At 61.3% G+C, this 16,014-nt stretch overlaps 1 protein-coding gene and 1 long non-coding RNA gene across 3 annotated transcripts; one reads left to right on the forward strand and one right to left on the reverse strand.

Annotated features, from left to right (window-relative positions):
• The first annotated feature begins 2,006 nt into the window (after positions 1-2,006).
• On the forward strand, positions 2,007-8,987 carry TRMT61A (tRNA methyltransferase 61A). 2 transcript variants are annotated; one of them, XM_006216871.4, is made up of 4 exons: positions 2,007-2,133; positions 2,815-3,174; positions 5,449-5,715; positions 7,756-8,987. In XM_006216871.4, the coding sequence occupies exons 2-4, from the start codon at positions 2,844-2,846 to the stop codon at positions 8,013-8,015; spliced, it is 858 nt and encodes a 285-aa protein (XP_006216933.1). In that variant the 5' UTR covers positions 2,007-2,133; positions 2,815-2,843; the 3' UTR covers positions 8,016-8,987. The 2 variants fall into 2 exon arrangements, with proteins under 2 accessions (XP_006216933.1, XP_015105553.1); XM_015250067.3 differs by having other exon boundaries at positions 2,031-2,123.
• Positions 8,988-14,508: 5,521 nt separating this feature from the next.
• LOC140697019 (uncharacterized) lies at positions 14,509-16,014 on the reverse strand. The gene is made up of 2 exons (XR_012073846.1): positions 15,779-16,014; positions 14,509-14,777 (listed from the first exon to the last, which is right to left on the reverse strand). It is a non-coding gene; the product is annotated as an uncharacterized lncRNA (long non-coding RNA).

The following is a 16,014-nucleotide window of genomic DNA, read 5'->3' on the forward strand; positions in this document are numbered from 1 at the left end:
AGGGAACCTTGGGTCACCTGATCCTGCCTGGAAGGAGGGCAGAGCAGCCTCCCCCAGTGGGCATCCCATCTCTTCCTTTCCTCCAGGGCCTTCTGCCTGCCTGTTCCCACCTTTCTTCAAATCTGCCATTGGTTCTCTGAAGCCAAGTTTACTGCATTAAATCCCCATCCCACTTTGGCCACATTGGCTGTGTGATTTTACACAAGTCACTTGGCCTCCCTGGGTCTCAGTTTCCCCATCTATAACGTGGTCCCTCTTTCATAGGACTGTGGGGAGGATTCAATGTGATGACACTTAACTGGGCTTATACAGCATCAGTTCTTGTCAGGGAGGCTCCAATACACAAGCTCTGCCCTGGGCAAGGTGCCCACCTGACCTGGGTAATCAGTTGGTGCTTGAGGACTCAGGCTGAGGGCTGGGGCAGGCTCAGATGGGGCGGATGGACAGCTCTGGATAGGCTGCCTAGAGGAGAGACGCACTGGAGGAGCTGGACGGCCAGTCATAGACAGAGGCAAGTGGGAAGTTGGGACCACAGGAAACCACCACCAAGTCACCGAGTCCTAATTTAGGCTCTGAGTAGGCTGTCAGCCCTGGCTCCACATCACAAGCTGTGGAAGAGGAACCCCTATGAGAAGTGGAAAGTTGAGATCTCCCCAGGGAGCAATTAGGGGGTGATTCAGACGGGTGTAAAGTCACCTGGAACAGAGGTGGCGAGCAGTGTTGAGAGCAGGAGGCAAGGGGGCCATGATGCAGCCACTCAGGCAGCTGGTGGCCAGAGCACTGGCCCCAAAGGGATATGAACCCACAGAGAATGGGACGTCACCAAAGGCCCCCCTCCTTCTTCCCCTATGGCTCCAAAACCCAGGCCCAGTAGGGGCAGGGGTATGAAGGGACTGAGGTTGGGCACCTGGGTTTCCAACATTGACTCTGAGGTCCACAGTCACCGTCACCAGTTCTGGCCCCAGAAGAGGGAGAGTTCAGAAAGCCCCCCAGGCTGGCAGGGCTCTGAGAAGGGGCTGGTTCTGGCCACTCCCATTTGTCTGGGACGGGCTGCCTGGGCCTAGGCAGTGTGGACAAGGGTCATTGCCCACTGAGCCTGGGTTAGAGCTCAGGCCCCAGGGTAGCTGGGTGGGCTGGAGTCTTGATCCAGCTCTCCAGTCCCCAGGGCTAACGGGATAAGCCCTGGTCCGCAGGGGCCTGAGTGCTGGAGGAGGACAGTCCCTATGGTCCCCTCTCCCCACTCACCCTTTACCATCCCCCACCTCCACAGAGGAACCAACTCTGAATCAGCCCTGCTGGGACGATGCAGGGCTGCTGCTTCCCTTTTCTGCCCCAGTCCTCCAGATGCCCCCACCCCCGTCCCCTGCTCGGGCCGCTGACCCTGTAAGCCTCATTCATCCAGCTCTCCCTGCACCCTGGGTTCCAGGAGGGGACACAGGACACCTCCTTCCTTGAAGCAGCTGTCTCAACGGGGAATGTGCCCCTGAAGGGGAGGTAGGCCAAGAAGAAGCACGGCCTGGGCGTAAGGCCACTTCTACAGACCCTTGCAGACCACCACCTCCTGCTCCTCTGGCTGACCCCAGACAAAGCCTTTTGGGACGGTCCTCCGCTCTGATTCCATTTCCTGGAATTCATCCGAGGGCCCAGTCGGAGGTGCTCCTTGAGCGGTTTGCAGTGACAGAATGTCCACGGCAGTGTCCTCGTAGGAGAGTGGGCAGCTAGCCGCGGGCGGCCGTTCCGGGGACCCCAGGACGGTCAAAAGGCTGAGGGACGCGGCCTGCCCTGGTCCCAGCACTCATTAATCGTGCCCGTAGGTAATGTCTGAAAGGACCGCAGCAGCTGGGCGGCGGGACAGCGGGACTCTCAGTTTGTCTTTTGCACGAACTGTTTAAACTGGAGAACTCGCTTCCGGGGAAAGCCGAGCTGGAGGCGCGACCCGGAGGCCTGCTCCGAGGGCGGGATGGGTAGCGGGCGAGTCCCAGGAGTCCGCGCGCGGGGTGGGAACGGCGCGTCGTGACGTCATCGGCGGGCGCCGCGAGCCGCTCCGGAGCCGGAAGCGCTGTAGCTGGTGCCCGGAGCCACGTGCGGAGCCACCCGGAGTGGGAGCCCGGCGAGCGTCACCGGTGAGACCCGGTGAGGTTCCGCGGGGTCACGGTGGCAGTGCGAGGGGGGAGGTCGCCCCCGCGGGCGCTGCGCTCAGGCCTCCTCTAGCGGGCCCTGCACTTCCTGCAGCCTCCCGTGGTCGCCCTCAGCCCGGTGCCAGCCTGGCCTGACCTGCCCCCTGACTCTGCACAGGCCAGGCCAGTGTTTCTGTTTACTGCTCGCAGCACGTCCCCAACCTCTGCTTGGGAGCGGTTACATCTCTTGAATCCCCCTTCCACTTGTCTGCCCAGGAGCCCGCGGTGGGAGAGATGGGGGAGACAGGATTCTGTGGAATTGAGCCTGGCTTGGGGGTGACTTCACGAACCGTTTGCTGCTCCCCACTAGGTGGTCGCTCTCCCTTCTCACAGCTGGAGAATGGGAGCCAGGTTCCTGGAGAAGGGTGACGAGAGGGTCAGGCTCTTACTTTGTGGGAGTCCTTGAGCCCCTCCTCTGCCGTTGCCCAGCCTCAGACTCCATCTGTGATTTGGGATGATGGCCTTTGTCTCATGACCAGATCAGACCAAGAAGGGCTTCAGATGTCTGGGCAGGGTGCAGACCTGTTGGGCTCAACCCCCACTGCTCAGGATCTGGGCCTCACAGCCTTCTGCCTGGACCCCAGGTGCACATCCTGCCTCCTGGCGCCTTATATGTTCATGTCCACACACCTCCCAGGTCCCTGGCACCTGCCAGACAGCAACACCATGAGCTTCGTGGCATACGAGGAGCTGATCAAAGAGGGTGACACAGCCATCCTGTCACTGGGCCATGGTGCAATGATGGCGGTGCGTGTGCAGCGTGGCGCACAGACACAGACCCGGCACGGCGTCCTGCGGCACTCCGTAGACCTCATTGGCCGCCCCTTCGGCTCCAAGGTGACTTGTGGCCGAGGTGGCTGGGTGTATGTGCTGCACCCCACCCCTGAGCTCTGGACGCTGAACCTGCCACACCGCACCCAGATCCTCTACTCCACTGACATTGCCCTGCTCACCATGATGCTGGAGCTTCGGCCTGGCTCTGTGGTCTGTGAGTCTGGTGAGTTCTTCAGACTGCCTCACCTCTAACTCTGAGAAATTGACATGAAGGTGGAAGTCAGACCCAGTGTCCAGACAGCCCCCAGCCTGCCCTTCCTGAGCACAGGCATGACTATTCAGCTTCTATTTTAACAGGATCTTTCTGGGGGACTGATTGTGGGGAAGGAGGGCAGAAGCAAGGAGGCTGGTACTGTACTCTGAGTGAGAGTTGGGACTGGACCAAGGATAGCCCTCTGGAGGAGCTGGTACCCACGGAGGTCCTACCTGTCTTGGTGGGGTGGGGGCAAGTGCTGCTCAGCGCTGACCAAGGTGCTGACTGCCAGTCCCGAACCCGGTACTGACTTCTGGTGGAGGGTGAGTCGCCCAGCGGTCCCTGACTGCTGAGAATGGGAGCCCCAGGCCCAGGGCTAAGAGTTGCCCCTTCCTGGATGGAGGCCAGGGCCGCTCCCAGGTGCTTCATTGATGGTGAGGAGCCTGCCCCGTGCTCAACCCAGGCCAGCACCATTGTCACTGAGCCCAAGGCCTGTGGTGCAGATGGAAGTGCCTGAAGGTCAGCCATTCCCAGCCCTTTCACACACACGCACACTCACATGCACACACACATACACACAGGTGTTGGGGGTTGAAGCATGCAGCCTAGCTAACAACAGTTTAAGCCCAGATGTGCACAGATTTCCAGCGTGTTCCTCCTGAGCTGGGCTTCTGGGCTCCAAGAGTTCCCAACCGCACTGCTGCCAACTTTCAGAGGGCTTCAGGGCATCTCATCCCTCTCTGGGCCTCAGTTTCTCCGGGTGGACAATTGAGTGGTTCACGTTACCCCGCCAAGCACTTCAGGATGGGAAGAGTCAGATGCAGAACCTGGGCTGTGGAGAGAGTGGCTCCTGGAGAGAGTGGGTGGGGGCTCGTCAGAGGCTGACTGCTCAGCACCAGGGGACCTGGGGGTGGACAGCAGGATTCAGGGCCAGCTCATCTCCTGTGGCCACTGTGCATCTGTAGCCAGGGCCTCGTTCCATTTGGCCAAAAAGCTTTGGCAGTGAGCATGCTTCTGGGCTCCCCTGCTAGGCACCTTGGGCAGAACCAGGACAAGACAGGCCAGGCTTCTTCTCCTAAAAGGGGACAGACAGGAAGCCCAGTGGGACCGTTCCAGTGTTGTTGATTGCTGGGGGCTTGAAAGACAGGGCTCTGTCTTTGAGGGTGACTCAGAGAGGGGCCCCTCCAGCAAGGGGGCCAGGGAAGGCCTCTTTGAAGAGAGGGCATGGAGTTGAAAATGATGGGAAGGAGGTCCCTACCAAGAGCCAAGGGGGAGGGTCCCCCCAAAGGAGAGCCTTGCAGAAACCCTGCTTGAGGGACCAGCGAGGAGGCCAGGGTGGCTGGAGCAGGAATGAGGTCAGGGGGAAATGGGCGCAGCTGGAAGGTCACGAGGAGTCTGACTCTGCCCTGCGTGGAAAGGAAAGAGGCGTGGTCTGGCTACGGGTGGAGAGAATTCCACAGCTGTGCCGAGACAGGACTGTAGGCAGCCAGTCAGGGGCTGTGGCAGAGGGCCGGGAGGGGGCGCCCATGTGGGTGTGGGGGCGGGTGAGGAGAAGGAGTGGCTCCTGGAGAGACGTGGGAAGAGGTGCAGCACTTGCTGGTGGGTCAGATGTGTGGGAGGTGGGCAGGGGGAGGCAAGGGGCCCCCAGAGTGTCTGGCTGAGCAGTGGTGTCACTGACTGGGTCAGGGAGGCTTGGCAGGAGGGGGTTAGGGTCGGATCGGCTCCAGCTCTGCACTTGTAGATGCTGGGCGCTGTTTGGGTGTTTGGGGGGGGGTGGCAGGCATGCAGTGGTCGCTGGGGAGTCTTCATCGAGCCTGGCACCTGGAGCCATGAAGCAAAGAGGGGTCACGGGGGCTGAACGGGGGGACACAGGCCTGCCTGGCATGGCAGGAGAAGGAGGCAGGCAGAGGGGTGGCCCGTGAAGCTGGGGGCAAACTGGGAGACGATGTGGGGGGCACCTCGGTCACCATGTCATCTGTCACAGTGCAAGATGAGGGCAGAGCTGCACTCGTGTGGTGAGAGCAGACTGCAGGACTGGGAGATGGACTGACCTGAGTCCATCAGGGAGCTGGGGCCTGGCCACCACTTGGAGGGTGATAGGGACAGTTCCAAGCTTCTTTGTCCCACTGGTAACCTGGGGCCGGCTAACCTCGAGGGCCCTTTGAGGGTCTCTCTGGGGTGAGGATAGGGTAGTTTCCTTGATGGCCCCAGCAGTCCTGCCTGACACCCATCCTGTCCTGCCAGGTACCGGCAGCGGCTCCGTGTCCCACGCCATCATTCGCACCATTGCGCCCACGGGCCACCTGCACACGGTGGAGTTCCACCAGCAGCGGGCGGAGAAGGCGCGGGAGGAGTTCCAGGAGCACCGCGTGGGCCGATGGGTGACCGTGCGCAACCAGGATGTGTGCCGCAGTGGCTTCGGCGTGAGCCACGTGGCAGACGCCGTCTTCCTGGACATCCCCTCACCTTGGGAGGCCGTGGGCCATGCCTGGGACGCCCTCAAGGTCGAAGGTGCGCCAGGGGTTCTGGGAGGGGTATGGCCCTGGTGGGGGCCGAGTCCTGGGCTACCCCTTCTCTCCCCTCCCCACTCCTCCAGTTCTAGGTTGTTTAAAGCCCAGAGGTCAGAAACCACCCGGCCACACGGTGGCGGTGGCTGTGGCTGTGGCCAGGCCCTGGCGCCGTTTGGCCTGAGGTAGGGGTGGGTCAGGGCAGCCGGGGGAGTCGTGGGGAGGTCGCCCAGTGAAGGGTGAAGGTTAGAGAAGAAATCAGAACTGGGGAGAATGGGGCTCCAACTGGGCCCCTGGTCCTGGCCTGGCCCTGCTCTCACCCTGAGGTGGGAGATGTCTGAGGTCCCTGGGGAATGTGGCAGCCCAGCCTGAGTAAGAGGCGGGGCCTGCACCACAGGGCATGCTGGAGATCAGAGGTCAGCCCCTGACTCCGGCTGATCCCTGCAGAGTCTCTCTTCCCCACCAGCTGCAGGCCAGGCTAACGTGCCCCTTTTAGGGAAGACGCTGGGTGCGGAGGCGGGAAGGTCGGCTCAGAGCCAGGGAGGCGCTGGGTTTTTCCCTTTTCTGGAGAAGGAGCCTGTTCAGGCAACCAGGCCCCTTCGCTCCTCCCAGTGGAGTGGCACAGCACGGGAGGTTGGGGAGGCAGGCGCAGGGCTGCCCTGGGAAGGACTGCCCCTCTGAAGGGCAGATGCTGAGGCCCAGCAAGGCAGTGGCCCGTGGGTCCCCTGCCCTGGACTCCTGGGTCCCTGATCTCTGCTGAGGGGACCTGGGGCTGGGGAGAGGGGCAGCCCTCCAGCTTTGCCCCTGGATACCTGCAGGTCCTCCCCACTGCAGGTCCTCCCCACTGCAGGAACACCAGCAGGCCTAGGCCCAGGCCCAGGAGGCCAGAGCTGGTGGCCCAGCCTTGGCTGAGCCCAGTCAGTCACTGCCCTGGGCCTCCCTCCTGCTGAGACTCCTTCCTGGAGGCTGGCCTGGGGCAGTCATGCCTTCTGGTGTCCTGACTCCTCCATCCCACTAAGCCCCGTTCTCTGGGTCTTTTCCCTGAACCTGCTTGTGGGCTACAGGGCTCCCCTGTCTGCTGTGTGAGCCTGACCCCAGCAAGTGCAGTCCCCGGGCTCTCTGGACCTCTAGCCAGCCAGTAGGCTCGGATCCTGCCCAGCGGGGCCTGTGTCCTCAGCAGTGTGCACGGGGGTTGGGTCCTTTCTTAGGGGTGATACTGTGTCCTCTGGGTTGACATCAGCTGTAGGATCCACCTCCAGGCCCAGGCCTCCCAGCAGAGCAGCTGGGGGTCTGTCCCGGAGTGGCTGAGCTGACCAGGCCTCAGGGGCCTTCCAGTCCTTGCCTGGGCCACATCCCTTCCCCCACCCTGGCTTCCCCACACCCTCCCTGCCAGGAGGGGGACCTGAGCCAGGCTGAGGGATGCTGTGGGCGGGCCCTGGTGAGCGGCCGCAGGAAGAGGCTGCCGGCTGCCGCCTCCACCCCGTCATCCTTGGGCTGTGGGGCTCAGCTTGGAGTAGGCGCCTCCTGTTCCCAGGAGCGGGCGACAGCCTCTAATTTCCTGTGACAGCAGCAGCCCCCGCCCGGTGCTGCTCTGTCTGACTGGGGCTGTTCTGGGTCCAGTGCTGTGGCAGCTGCCAAGCCCAGGCTCCGCCCTGGCCCCAACCCTTGGCTGCCTTGGGGAAATGGGGTGGCGGCGCCCACCAGGGGCCTAGTGGGATCAGGTTAGTCGGGCTTGCCCAGTGCTGGGACGTGAGAGGGCCTGGCTCAGGCGGCCCCTTCCACGGGGCTCCGGGAGAGCTCCTGCCCCAGGGCCCTGCCTGGCCCTTCTCTGAGGCCTCAGCTCTTCACGGCCCGAGGGCTTGGACAGCCTCAGACCCCAGGGCTCTCACGTGGGGTTTCTCTACCCGCACCTATTCCTGAAAGGCCAGGGGTGCACTGCCTCTGCTCTGCCATCCAGCCCACAGACACTGGGCCACCGGGCAGGCCAGGTTCTGGGGGTCCTTCGGCCACCAGCCCTCTGACCGCCGCGTCCTGCTCCTCTCAGGTGGGCGCTTCTGCTCCTTCTCGCCATGCATCGAGCAGGTGCAGCGCACGTGCCAGGCGCTGGCGGCCTGTGGCTTCTCGGAGCTGAGCACCCTGGAGGTGCTGCCCCAGGTCTACAACGTGCGCACCATCAGCCTGCCTGCGCCCGACCTGGGGGCCAGCCCGGGTGTGGATGCCGGCCCCTTCCGCAGCGGCACGCCCATGAAGGAGGCCGTGGGCCACACGGGCTACCTGACTTTCGCCACAAAGACCCCGGGCTAGTGAGCCGCCACCAGGAGCTCCGGGGAGCTGGGAGCACCGCAGGCCAGACGGGAAGCAAGGCTCGGCCAGAGGCTGCCTTATATGGGCAGCGGGCGCCTGCCAGGGCCTGTGTTTAGAAACAGATGGATGGTGGGGCAGGGCTTGGGGGCCCCCTGGGTGGCTGAAGGGGGACTGCCTGGTGGAGGTGCATCCAGTCCCTGGTCCCTGGGGAGGGCAGCCTCCCACTGGCCTCAGTGTCCTGCTGCTATTTGTAGCCACAGGCAGTTTCCACTGCCTTAGGCTCCTCCGGACGTTGAGGCCCGAGGCTGCAGGTGGCAGCCAGCCTGACCCTTTCCTGGTGGCCCTTTGTGGGGAAGGGGGTGGGGGAGCAAAGACTAGGTGGGGGGGGCCAGGGACATCCTCCGGCAAGGGCTGTGGCCTGGCTCAGTGCCTCCCTGGGCGGGCTCAGCACCCAGTGAGAGGTGACCCTGCTGTGTGGCCTCAGGCCTGACCCCACCCCATTAGGCACTGCACAGGCCATGTGGGAGTGTCTCCAGTTCCCTCCTGTCAAAGGGGCAGGGAGAAGCCCTGCCCACCTTGCTTCTCCTGCCCCTGGGAGGTGTCTTCTTGGACCCTGGCCCAGCCAGGGCCCCAGCTGTGTGGGGAAGTGAGAACACACAGCATCACTCAGAAGAGCTGAGCCGGATGGGGATGTGCTGCGGGCCGTCAGCCAGTGCCTGTTGGAGTTACTCCGTGCTTCTCCCTCAGGGGCCCTGGGGTCACAGGGGTGAGGGGGTGTATCCAGGACACAGGTGGCCTGGCCTGGCCTGGCCTGGCCTGGCTTGGCCTGGTCTCCAGCTCTGGTGTGTGGCTGGCATTGTACAAAGGGCCTGGGTGTTCCCATGGCAGGCGGGAGCCCCAGGGCACTCTGCTGGCATGAGGCTGGCCCCTGACCATGCTTGGCAGAGAAATAAACATTGTTGCCCCACTGTGCTGACTGGTCCCCCTGGTGCCCCATGAGGCTGGATCTCCAATCCCCACACCAACGCCCAGGCTGGCCCTCCCCGCACGTGACCCTCCTGGCCCCTGCTCCTTCCTTTCCCAAGGCAGACGCCACAGGGGCTGTGGACTCCAGGACAATGGCCTGGGACATGGCGGACAAAGGGGTGAGTGTGTGGCCACCCCCACCCAGCTGCAGAAAGGGCCACTTGTCCCTGGGAAGGGTGGGGCGGGGGAAGGAGAAAGAATCCCTGCCTGTGTGTGTGTCTGTGTCCGCCCCGAGCCCGGGCCCCTCCCTCCACAGCCCCGTCTGGACACCTGGGTTGCCTCTTGTGCTCCCTAAAGGGCCCAGAACCCAAGAAGGACCGCCCAGCCCTGCTGTCCTGGCCCAAGGCCACCACTCAGGCTTTGGGGGTTCTTGGTTGGGGGTTCTTGGAGGGGCACCATGTAACGTGGACCTGCGAGACCAGACTGGTGGCAGCATCACAGGACCAGAGGTGCCTCCTGTCTCGGGGCAAGACCTGTATCCCCTCAGAGACCCTAGGGTCCCTGGAACCACCAGCCCTGCCCCAGGGGTCACCTGCAGGGACCTGTTCTGACCTCTGACGAAATGTCTAGCCTGGGGGACAGAGGAGGGGCCTGGACTCTCCTTGGCCTTCAGGAAGGGCCCATGGGGTGTCTGGCGTAGGGTGCAGTCCCGCCCCGCAGGTCCCACTGTGTCCATTTTCCAGGTGGGGCTTAGGCTGGCCTCCTAGGCTATGGCCCTGGGTGAGTCACTGGGTCTGTGTGAGCTGGAAGGGCAGTGGGAAAGCCCAGCCCACTGGAGGATGGGTGACTGGAATGGGGGCTACCAGGTGAGGAGTCAGGAGACCTGGATCCCTGTCCCTGCTTGTAGTTGCACTTGGCACAGACCCAGCTACTCTTAAGGATGGACATCCCCCTCACCCTCAGCTGTGCTGCCAACCCTGCGCGTGAGCCTGTGGTTCCACTAGGCCTCTGGGCATCTGTCCCACCCCAGATAGCTGGCCAGGCCCAGCTCAGCCTTAGCCTGGGGTCCTGCCAGGCTCTGAGCCAGCAGTGAACTCCTGTGCATCCTTCAAAGCCCCACTCAAATGTTTTAGTTTCTCCCACCACCTGCCCCTAGTCAGGAGCATCTTGCTTTACCATCTGCTCCCACACATCCCATGCTGGTGATCACCCCTGTAGGACTGCCCCCCACCTGTGAGCCCCTGCAGGCAGAGGAGCAGAAGCCAAGCAGTCCCCCAGTTCTGCAGGTGGAGAGCTTGATACCCACAAAGGCAGGACCCATGGTGAGTGAGTGGCCCATCAGCTGGTCAGTGACAGTCACCTCCTCAAGTCAGTAGCTTGGGGCTGGTCACAGGACAGAGACTCACCCGGAAACTCCCTGTCCAGCCCCAGACATGCACCCCTGGCCTTCCGTTTTTCCTTGGAAATTCCTACACCAGGCCTGGCCTGAGTACCTGGCACATCTGACTGCCTCCGCCAAGGCCCCTACTCCCAAGTCGAAGCCCTAGAGACAGGTGGCCTCTCAGCATCTGCTCTGAGGGCCCTAGGCCAGGATCCCGCCCTGGGGCTGGAATTAGAGTCCTGCCTCTCAGCACCTCCTCCTGGAAGCCCCCGGGGCCTGGCCTCCTCAGCCCTGGTGTGTGCTGCTCCTGGCCTCACGCTCACCTGCCTCAGAGGGGCTCTACCCTGTCCCCAGCCGGGGGTGGTGTGGGCTGGGGGCCCAGAGCCAGTTTGGGGATGGGTAGTGGGTGGTGTGAGGGATGCCAGGCCCCCAGAGGCTGTACCCTGTCTAGCAGAGTATGACAAGGAGGGTGGTCTGCCCCATGAAGACAGGGCTTCCCCACGCCTGCCCCTCACCCCTGTTGTCTGCTGCCTGCCCCCCCTTCTGTCTGTGCTCTGGGGATGCCTGCTCTCCAGCCTGGCCCAGTAGGCAATGCAGCTCCTACCCTACCCCAGCCCACTGCACAGGGGCGAGATTTCTGCTGTAGTCATGGAAGACTCCTTGGAAGAGGTGATAGTCCTGCAGGGCCTGGAAAGCCTGCTGGAAGTGGGAGGAAATGAGCAGGAGGCCTGCCCAGGCGGGACAGCTTCCCGCAGGCCCGGGAGAATGAGGTGAGGAGCAGCTGCTCTGGAGTGTGATTGGATGCAGAGGGCGCCATCTCCACCTCCTCCTGGGCTGGTAACTGCCTGGCCTGTTTGCAAGGCTGCTCTAAGTACCGGCCGGTCACTGGACCCAGCGCCCTGTTCTGCCCAGGGGTTGTTGGGCTGACAGGTCAGCCTGGGGTGTCCCTGCCTCCTATCAGGGCCTCAGGTGAGAGGGTTCCCAGAAGGTAGCCCTCCTGGAGATCTTGGCTCCTGATGCCCCAGGAGGGAGCATGCAGGTGGGGTCCAGGTCTCAGGATGGCCTCGTCACCAGCCTCAGGGGGTGCCCTCACCCAGCAAATGTGGGAAAAGCACCCACCAGCAGCCTCGTGGCACTGAGGGCCCAGAGGGAGCCAGGTGCGGACAGGGAAGATGAGGCGTGCGTGGCCAGAGCAAAGCAGGGAAAGCGGGTTGGACCCTGTGCTGTGGGGATCAAGACTGGGAGGCCCCTGCAGTCACAGAGGGACAAGGGATTTGGACTCGGTCCTGCAGGGCAGCCTATCCTCAGAGAGGTGGCCAGACCCCGCTCTGCCTTCAGGGAGGATTCACTTACGGGCCCAGGTGCTGAGCCTACCCGGGTCACATCTTCCCTCTGGCTCCATGGTGACAAGTCAATCCCTCGTGCAGGGATGAGCACAGTGCCTGCCTTGGGGGGCAGGGGGAGCTGCAGTGAGATTAAGTATCACGTCATTGTTTAGACAGTTGGTATCCACGGAATGTCCCAATGATTATTGTCACTATTGGGAGATGGGAGCTGCCACCACGACGACCTCTGGTCTTTGTTTCAGATTTCAAGGCCAGGATTGAGGGGCCACTTCTGGGTCTGTCTTGAGAACTGTCCTCTGCACTTTGTGGCACTTTGAATAGTTTATCTGAAGATTTGACATTGAGACTTTTCTGGAAAATCCAGGTCATCCATTCAGTGTGCTTATTGGTTGTATAATGAACTGTGACAACACTGGCCTGTGCACAGGCAGATGGCACTCAACTGGCCTCCACAATTTTTGAAGTAAGTGTATTAGTTAACTGTCATCACAGTTATGCTGCATAACAAATATCACACACACCCCCAGCAAAAAAGTAAACTCTGGGGCTTAAAGCAGCCTTTGGGATCTGTGGACCTCAGCCAAGCCTGTCCCTGTGTAGGGGCTGAGCTGATGTAAGCTCAGCCCTGCCCCTGCTCCTCGCTTCCTCTTGGGACCCGTGCTCTTCTTGCATCCTGTCCTGCGCTCAGGCGCACTTGGGGCGAGTGCTTTTCAAGTCTTAGGTCACATGGCCTAATCTCAGGTCCGCATTGAGAGAGAGACCCTGCGATTTTAGGGGAGGAGCTGCAGGACCGCAGGCAAGGGGGCACAGCGAGGTCTCAGCCTCCAGGGTTGGGACAGCGGGGCCCCTCCTGGCCTGGCCCGCCCTCCCATGCATGGCTCTGTGCCTGGCCTCAGGATGAGGGCATTTCAAAGTCAGGCTGCCTCCGAAGCAGCCGCGTTGGCGGGAGGGAATAACTCAGCTCCCACCAGGCTCAGAATAGCTCCGAATTGGGTCACGCTCCCCAAGAGCTCCGGTCACAGCCTCCAGCCTTTGACGATAATCAGCTTTCTCCCTGACATCTGTCCCTTCAAAGAGGGGGGCAGGCCGGCTGCGGGCACATTTTTAGAAGAAGCGAAGAGGATGGGGACGGGGAGAGGAGGCTGTTCGTGGCTGGCCCCTTCATCCATCCCTGCTCCCTCTGCCGTCCCTGCTCTGTTCCTTTCCCCCACCTGGCAAGCCACTTCCATCCTTCCTGCCCACCCTGCTGCCCCCCCCGCCCCCCCGCCCCACCAGTCCTGCACAGGGCCAGGTGGTGTGAGAAAGCTCCAGGCACTCGTGGCACCATGAGGGACCCAGGTCAGGCTCAGCCAGGAAGGGTAGAGCCCTCTCCCTGCCCCCCCACTTCCTGGGCTCCCCTTCCTCCTGTCCTGGATAAAGGCGATGGTGGGGGTGGGCTGCCCCACCTCTCCGAGGATTCAGGAGGCTCAGGTCTCTCCAGGCCCTCAGGCCCTGACGCCCTGCTCCTGAACAGCCCCTCGCCTCCCCACTTGGGCCCCAAGCCTCCCGGTCCTCCCCGCACTCCTACAAAGCCTCTGTGTGTGCCAGCCACAAGCACTTGGCACAGGCAGACTCTCTTAGTCTCGGCCCTGGGGTCCCTCCCTGGGCTCTGGCCCCTTCCTGCACAGCCAAGTGTGGGCCTTGGGTCCGGGAGCCCTAAGGTGGACAGACAGAACCATTGTGTCCGGGGACAGGTTATGGGGCCAGGCCCCTCACTGTCTGAACACAGTGTGCATTCTGGGGGGCAGGAGTTGCTTGAGTGATCTTTTCTTTGGCTTGATCCAAAGGCTCAGCCTCGCCCCCGACTTCCTGTCTCGGTAGCTCTGTCCTGACGTGTCCTCCCCTGGGAGGCCCAGTGTCCTCCTCCCACTGCCTGGACTTCGGTCCTATCTCTGCTGGCCACCCTCTCTGCTGACCACTGAAGTGCCCAGATGTGACCCTGGCCATGAGGCAGAGGTCCTGGGGCTGCTGCACCTGGGTGGCCTGAGGCCCTTCTCTCCTGGGCCACCCTCAGTGCCTGGAGTGACAGAGCTGCTCTCCTGCGTGCTTTTCATCCCAGGGGCCCTGAACAGTACTCAAAATGTGATCCAGGGGTAGCAGCACCTACATCTCCAGGTGGGCCTTGTTAAGACTTTCAGGCCCCACCCAGAACTCCTAATCAGGTGTGTTAGACCAATTCCCCGGGTGAGTCAATCAGCCTGAAAGTTTGAGAAGCAGTAGTTTCGCTAATCTTTGTTCCCTTTTTGCCTCAACCACCAGGAAACTCAGAGCCAAATTTACTTCCCTGATGTCTCACTCTCCTCCCCTTAGAGTGGCCTTAAGAGAACTGAGGGGGGGGGTGATGTCACACGTCCTCAGAGCCTATGTTCATGTTGACATCTGGGCATTCTATCACTACGTGGTACACCAGGATGCCAAACTCATCTTCATAATGATATAGTAAGTACCTCTTACCCAGACAGATAGATCTTTCTACTATGGGCATGCCAGACACTGTTTTTGGTTTTTTAATCTTTACAAACCCACAGGACAGCTCTCACGTTTCAGGTGGCAGAACCATCCCAAACTTTGGCCACGGAAATGTTCATGAAACGTCTGTGGAGCTGAGGCTCTCCTGATGCGGTCCCTGGACCAGTTTCCCCGGCATCACCTGGGACCTGGGTGGAAGTACAAATTCCCAGCCCCACTCCAGACCTACTACATCTGGAACTCTGGGGGTGGAGGGCTCAGCGATCACTGCCAGAGGAATTGGAGTCTCTCAAACTGTCCTCTCCTTTATTTCTTAAAACAGACAGAACACCTTGATTAACTTAAGTGGCATGTCCTGCTATGGAAGCTTCCAGCACCATCAACCTTGCTCTTTCGAGGCTGTGCTGCTGTCAGTCAGAGTTCAGTTTTGCCTCTGTTTGTTTGGAGTGTTTCTGCCGTGTCCTCAGACCCACCTGGGGTTTCTGTGTCTCCCAGGGGCTTCATCTGGCAAAGGCCGGGTCTCCCAGAGTGAGAGCAGTAGGGAACCGCTTTTGGTTCTGACTAGAACAAACCAAATGTTTTATTTTACAAGACGAGAAAATTGGAACATTTGAAGCCAGAGTGGATGTTTCATGGGTTTAAGAATGATGGGGAAGAAAAAAAAAATGAAATTTTTAGGCACGCTAATGACACTGTGAAATGGTAGGGTGGCTGTGACCTGCCTCAAAATAACCTGGGGTGGGGGAGCAGGGGCGAAACCTGGGACTTGGAATCCCTTGTGATTGTCTCTGTTTTTGCATTTCTTTGACATTTTCCATTAAAAAAAAAAAGCTTTTTAAACAAGAAATGTCCAGACCACTTAACCATTTATTGCCCCAGGCTCCTTAGCAGTTGAGAGAAGCCAGCAGATACATACCCCAGGGTCACTTGTCCCAGCTCCCCCTCCCAGGACCACCAGTCTCTGCAACATTGACCCCCGCCATGTGTCTCTCCGAGTCTCCAGCATTGGGGGTGCTGTAGGGCAGGTGAGAGACACAGGTGGTTGGTCCTCGGCAGGGGCAGCAGTTAGCCATCCATTCTTCACTCCTCGCAGCGTGGACCTGGGGACCACAGACCCAGGAGCCACTTCGCTATGGCGGAGGATGGGCCTCAGGAGCAGCCCGCAGCATTGGAGGGCTGGAGAGGAGTCAGGGCCAGGGCTGCCAGTCCCTTCACTCTTGCCACCAAGGGGCTGTGGCCCCAGGTCTAGGTGGCAGCCCCCTTCTGGCCTCTCCAGCTCCCAATGACCACCCTACTTCCCCTTTCCACACCGTCCCCACTGTCCTGTACCCTCCTCAAGCCTGAGCTCATCCCATGCCCCCAGAGAGTGGCTCAGGAATCCATCCTAAGGCGGTGTAATGGACAGACGGTGGATCGGCCCATTTAAGGGTCCGGATCCAGGAGCCCCGGACCCTCCAGCCCCTTCCTGGTCTGTCTGCCTGCCCGCCCCAGCCAGCCACTCGGCTGCTTCTGTCACGACCAACACGTTTGCCGAGAAAGTGAGTCTAAACTGCGGCGTGAACCTGGGGATGAGGTGAGGTCTGAACACGGGCTTCTTTCCAGCAGGGCTGGCAGCGGGCCCATGGCTCAGTCACCCAGGCCGCTGGACAGGCCGGACGCGAAGGATCTGAGCCTCTGAGCCTCTGAACACACTCGGGTGAGCAAGGCCAGGCCGTGGCGGCGAGGGCCCTGCGGAGGAGTGCGGGTGGCTGGCTTGGGGGCAGGGGCGACAGAGGCCTGTTGCTAAGCCACCCACACA

This window comes from Vicugna pacos, chromosome 6, assembly GCF_048564905.1.
Source record: "Vicugna pacos chromosome 6, VicPac4, whole genome shotgun sequence".
Classification (NCBI taxonomy): domain Eukaryota; kingdom Metazoa; phylum Chordata; class Mammalia; order Artiodactyla; family Camelidae; genus Vicugna; species Vicugna pacos.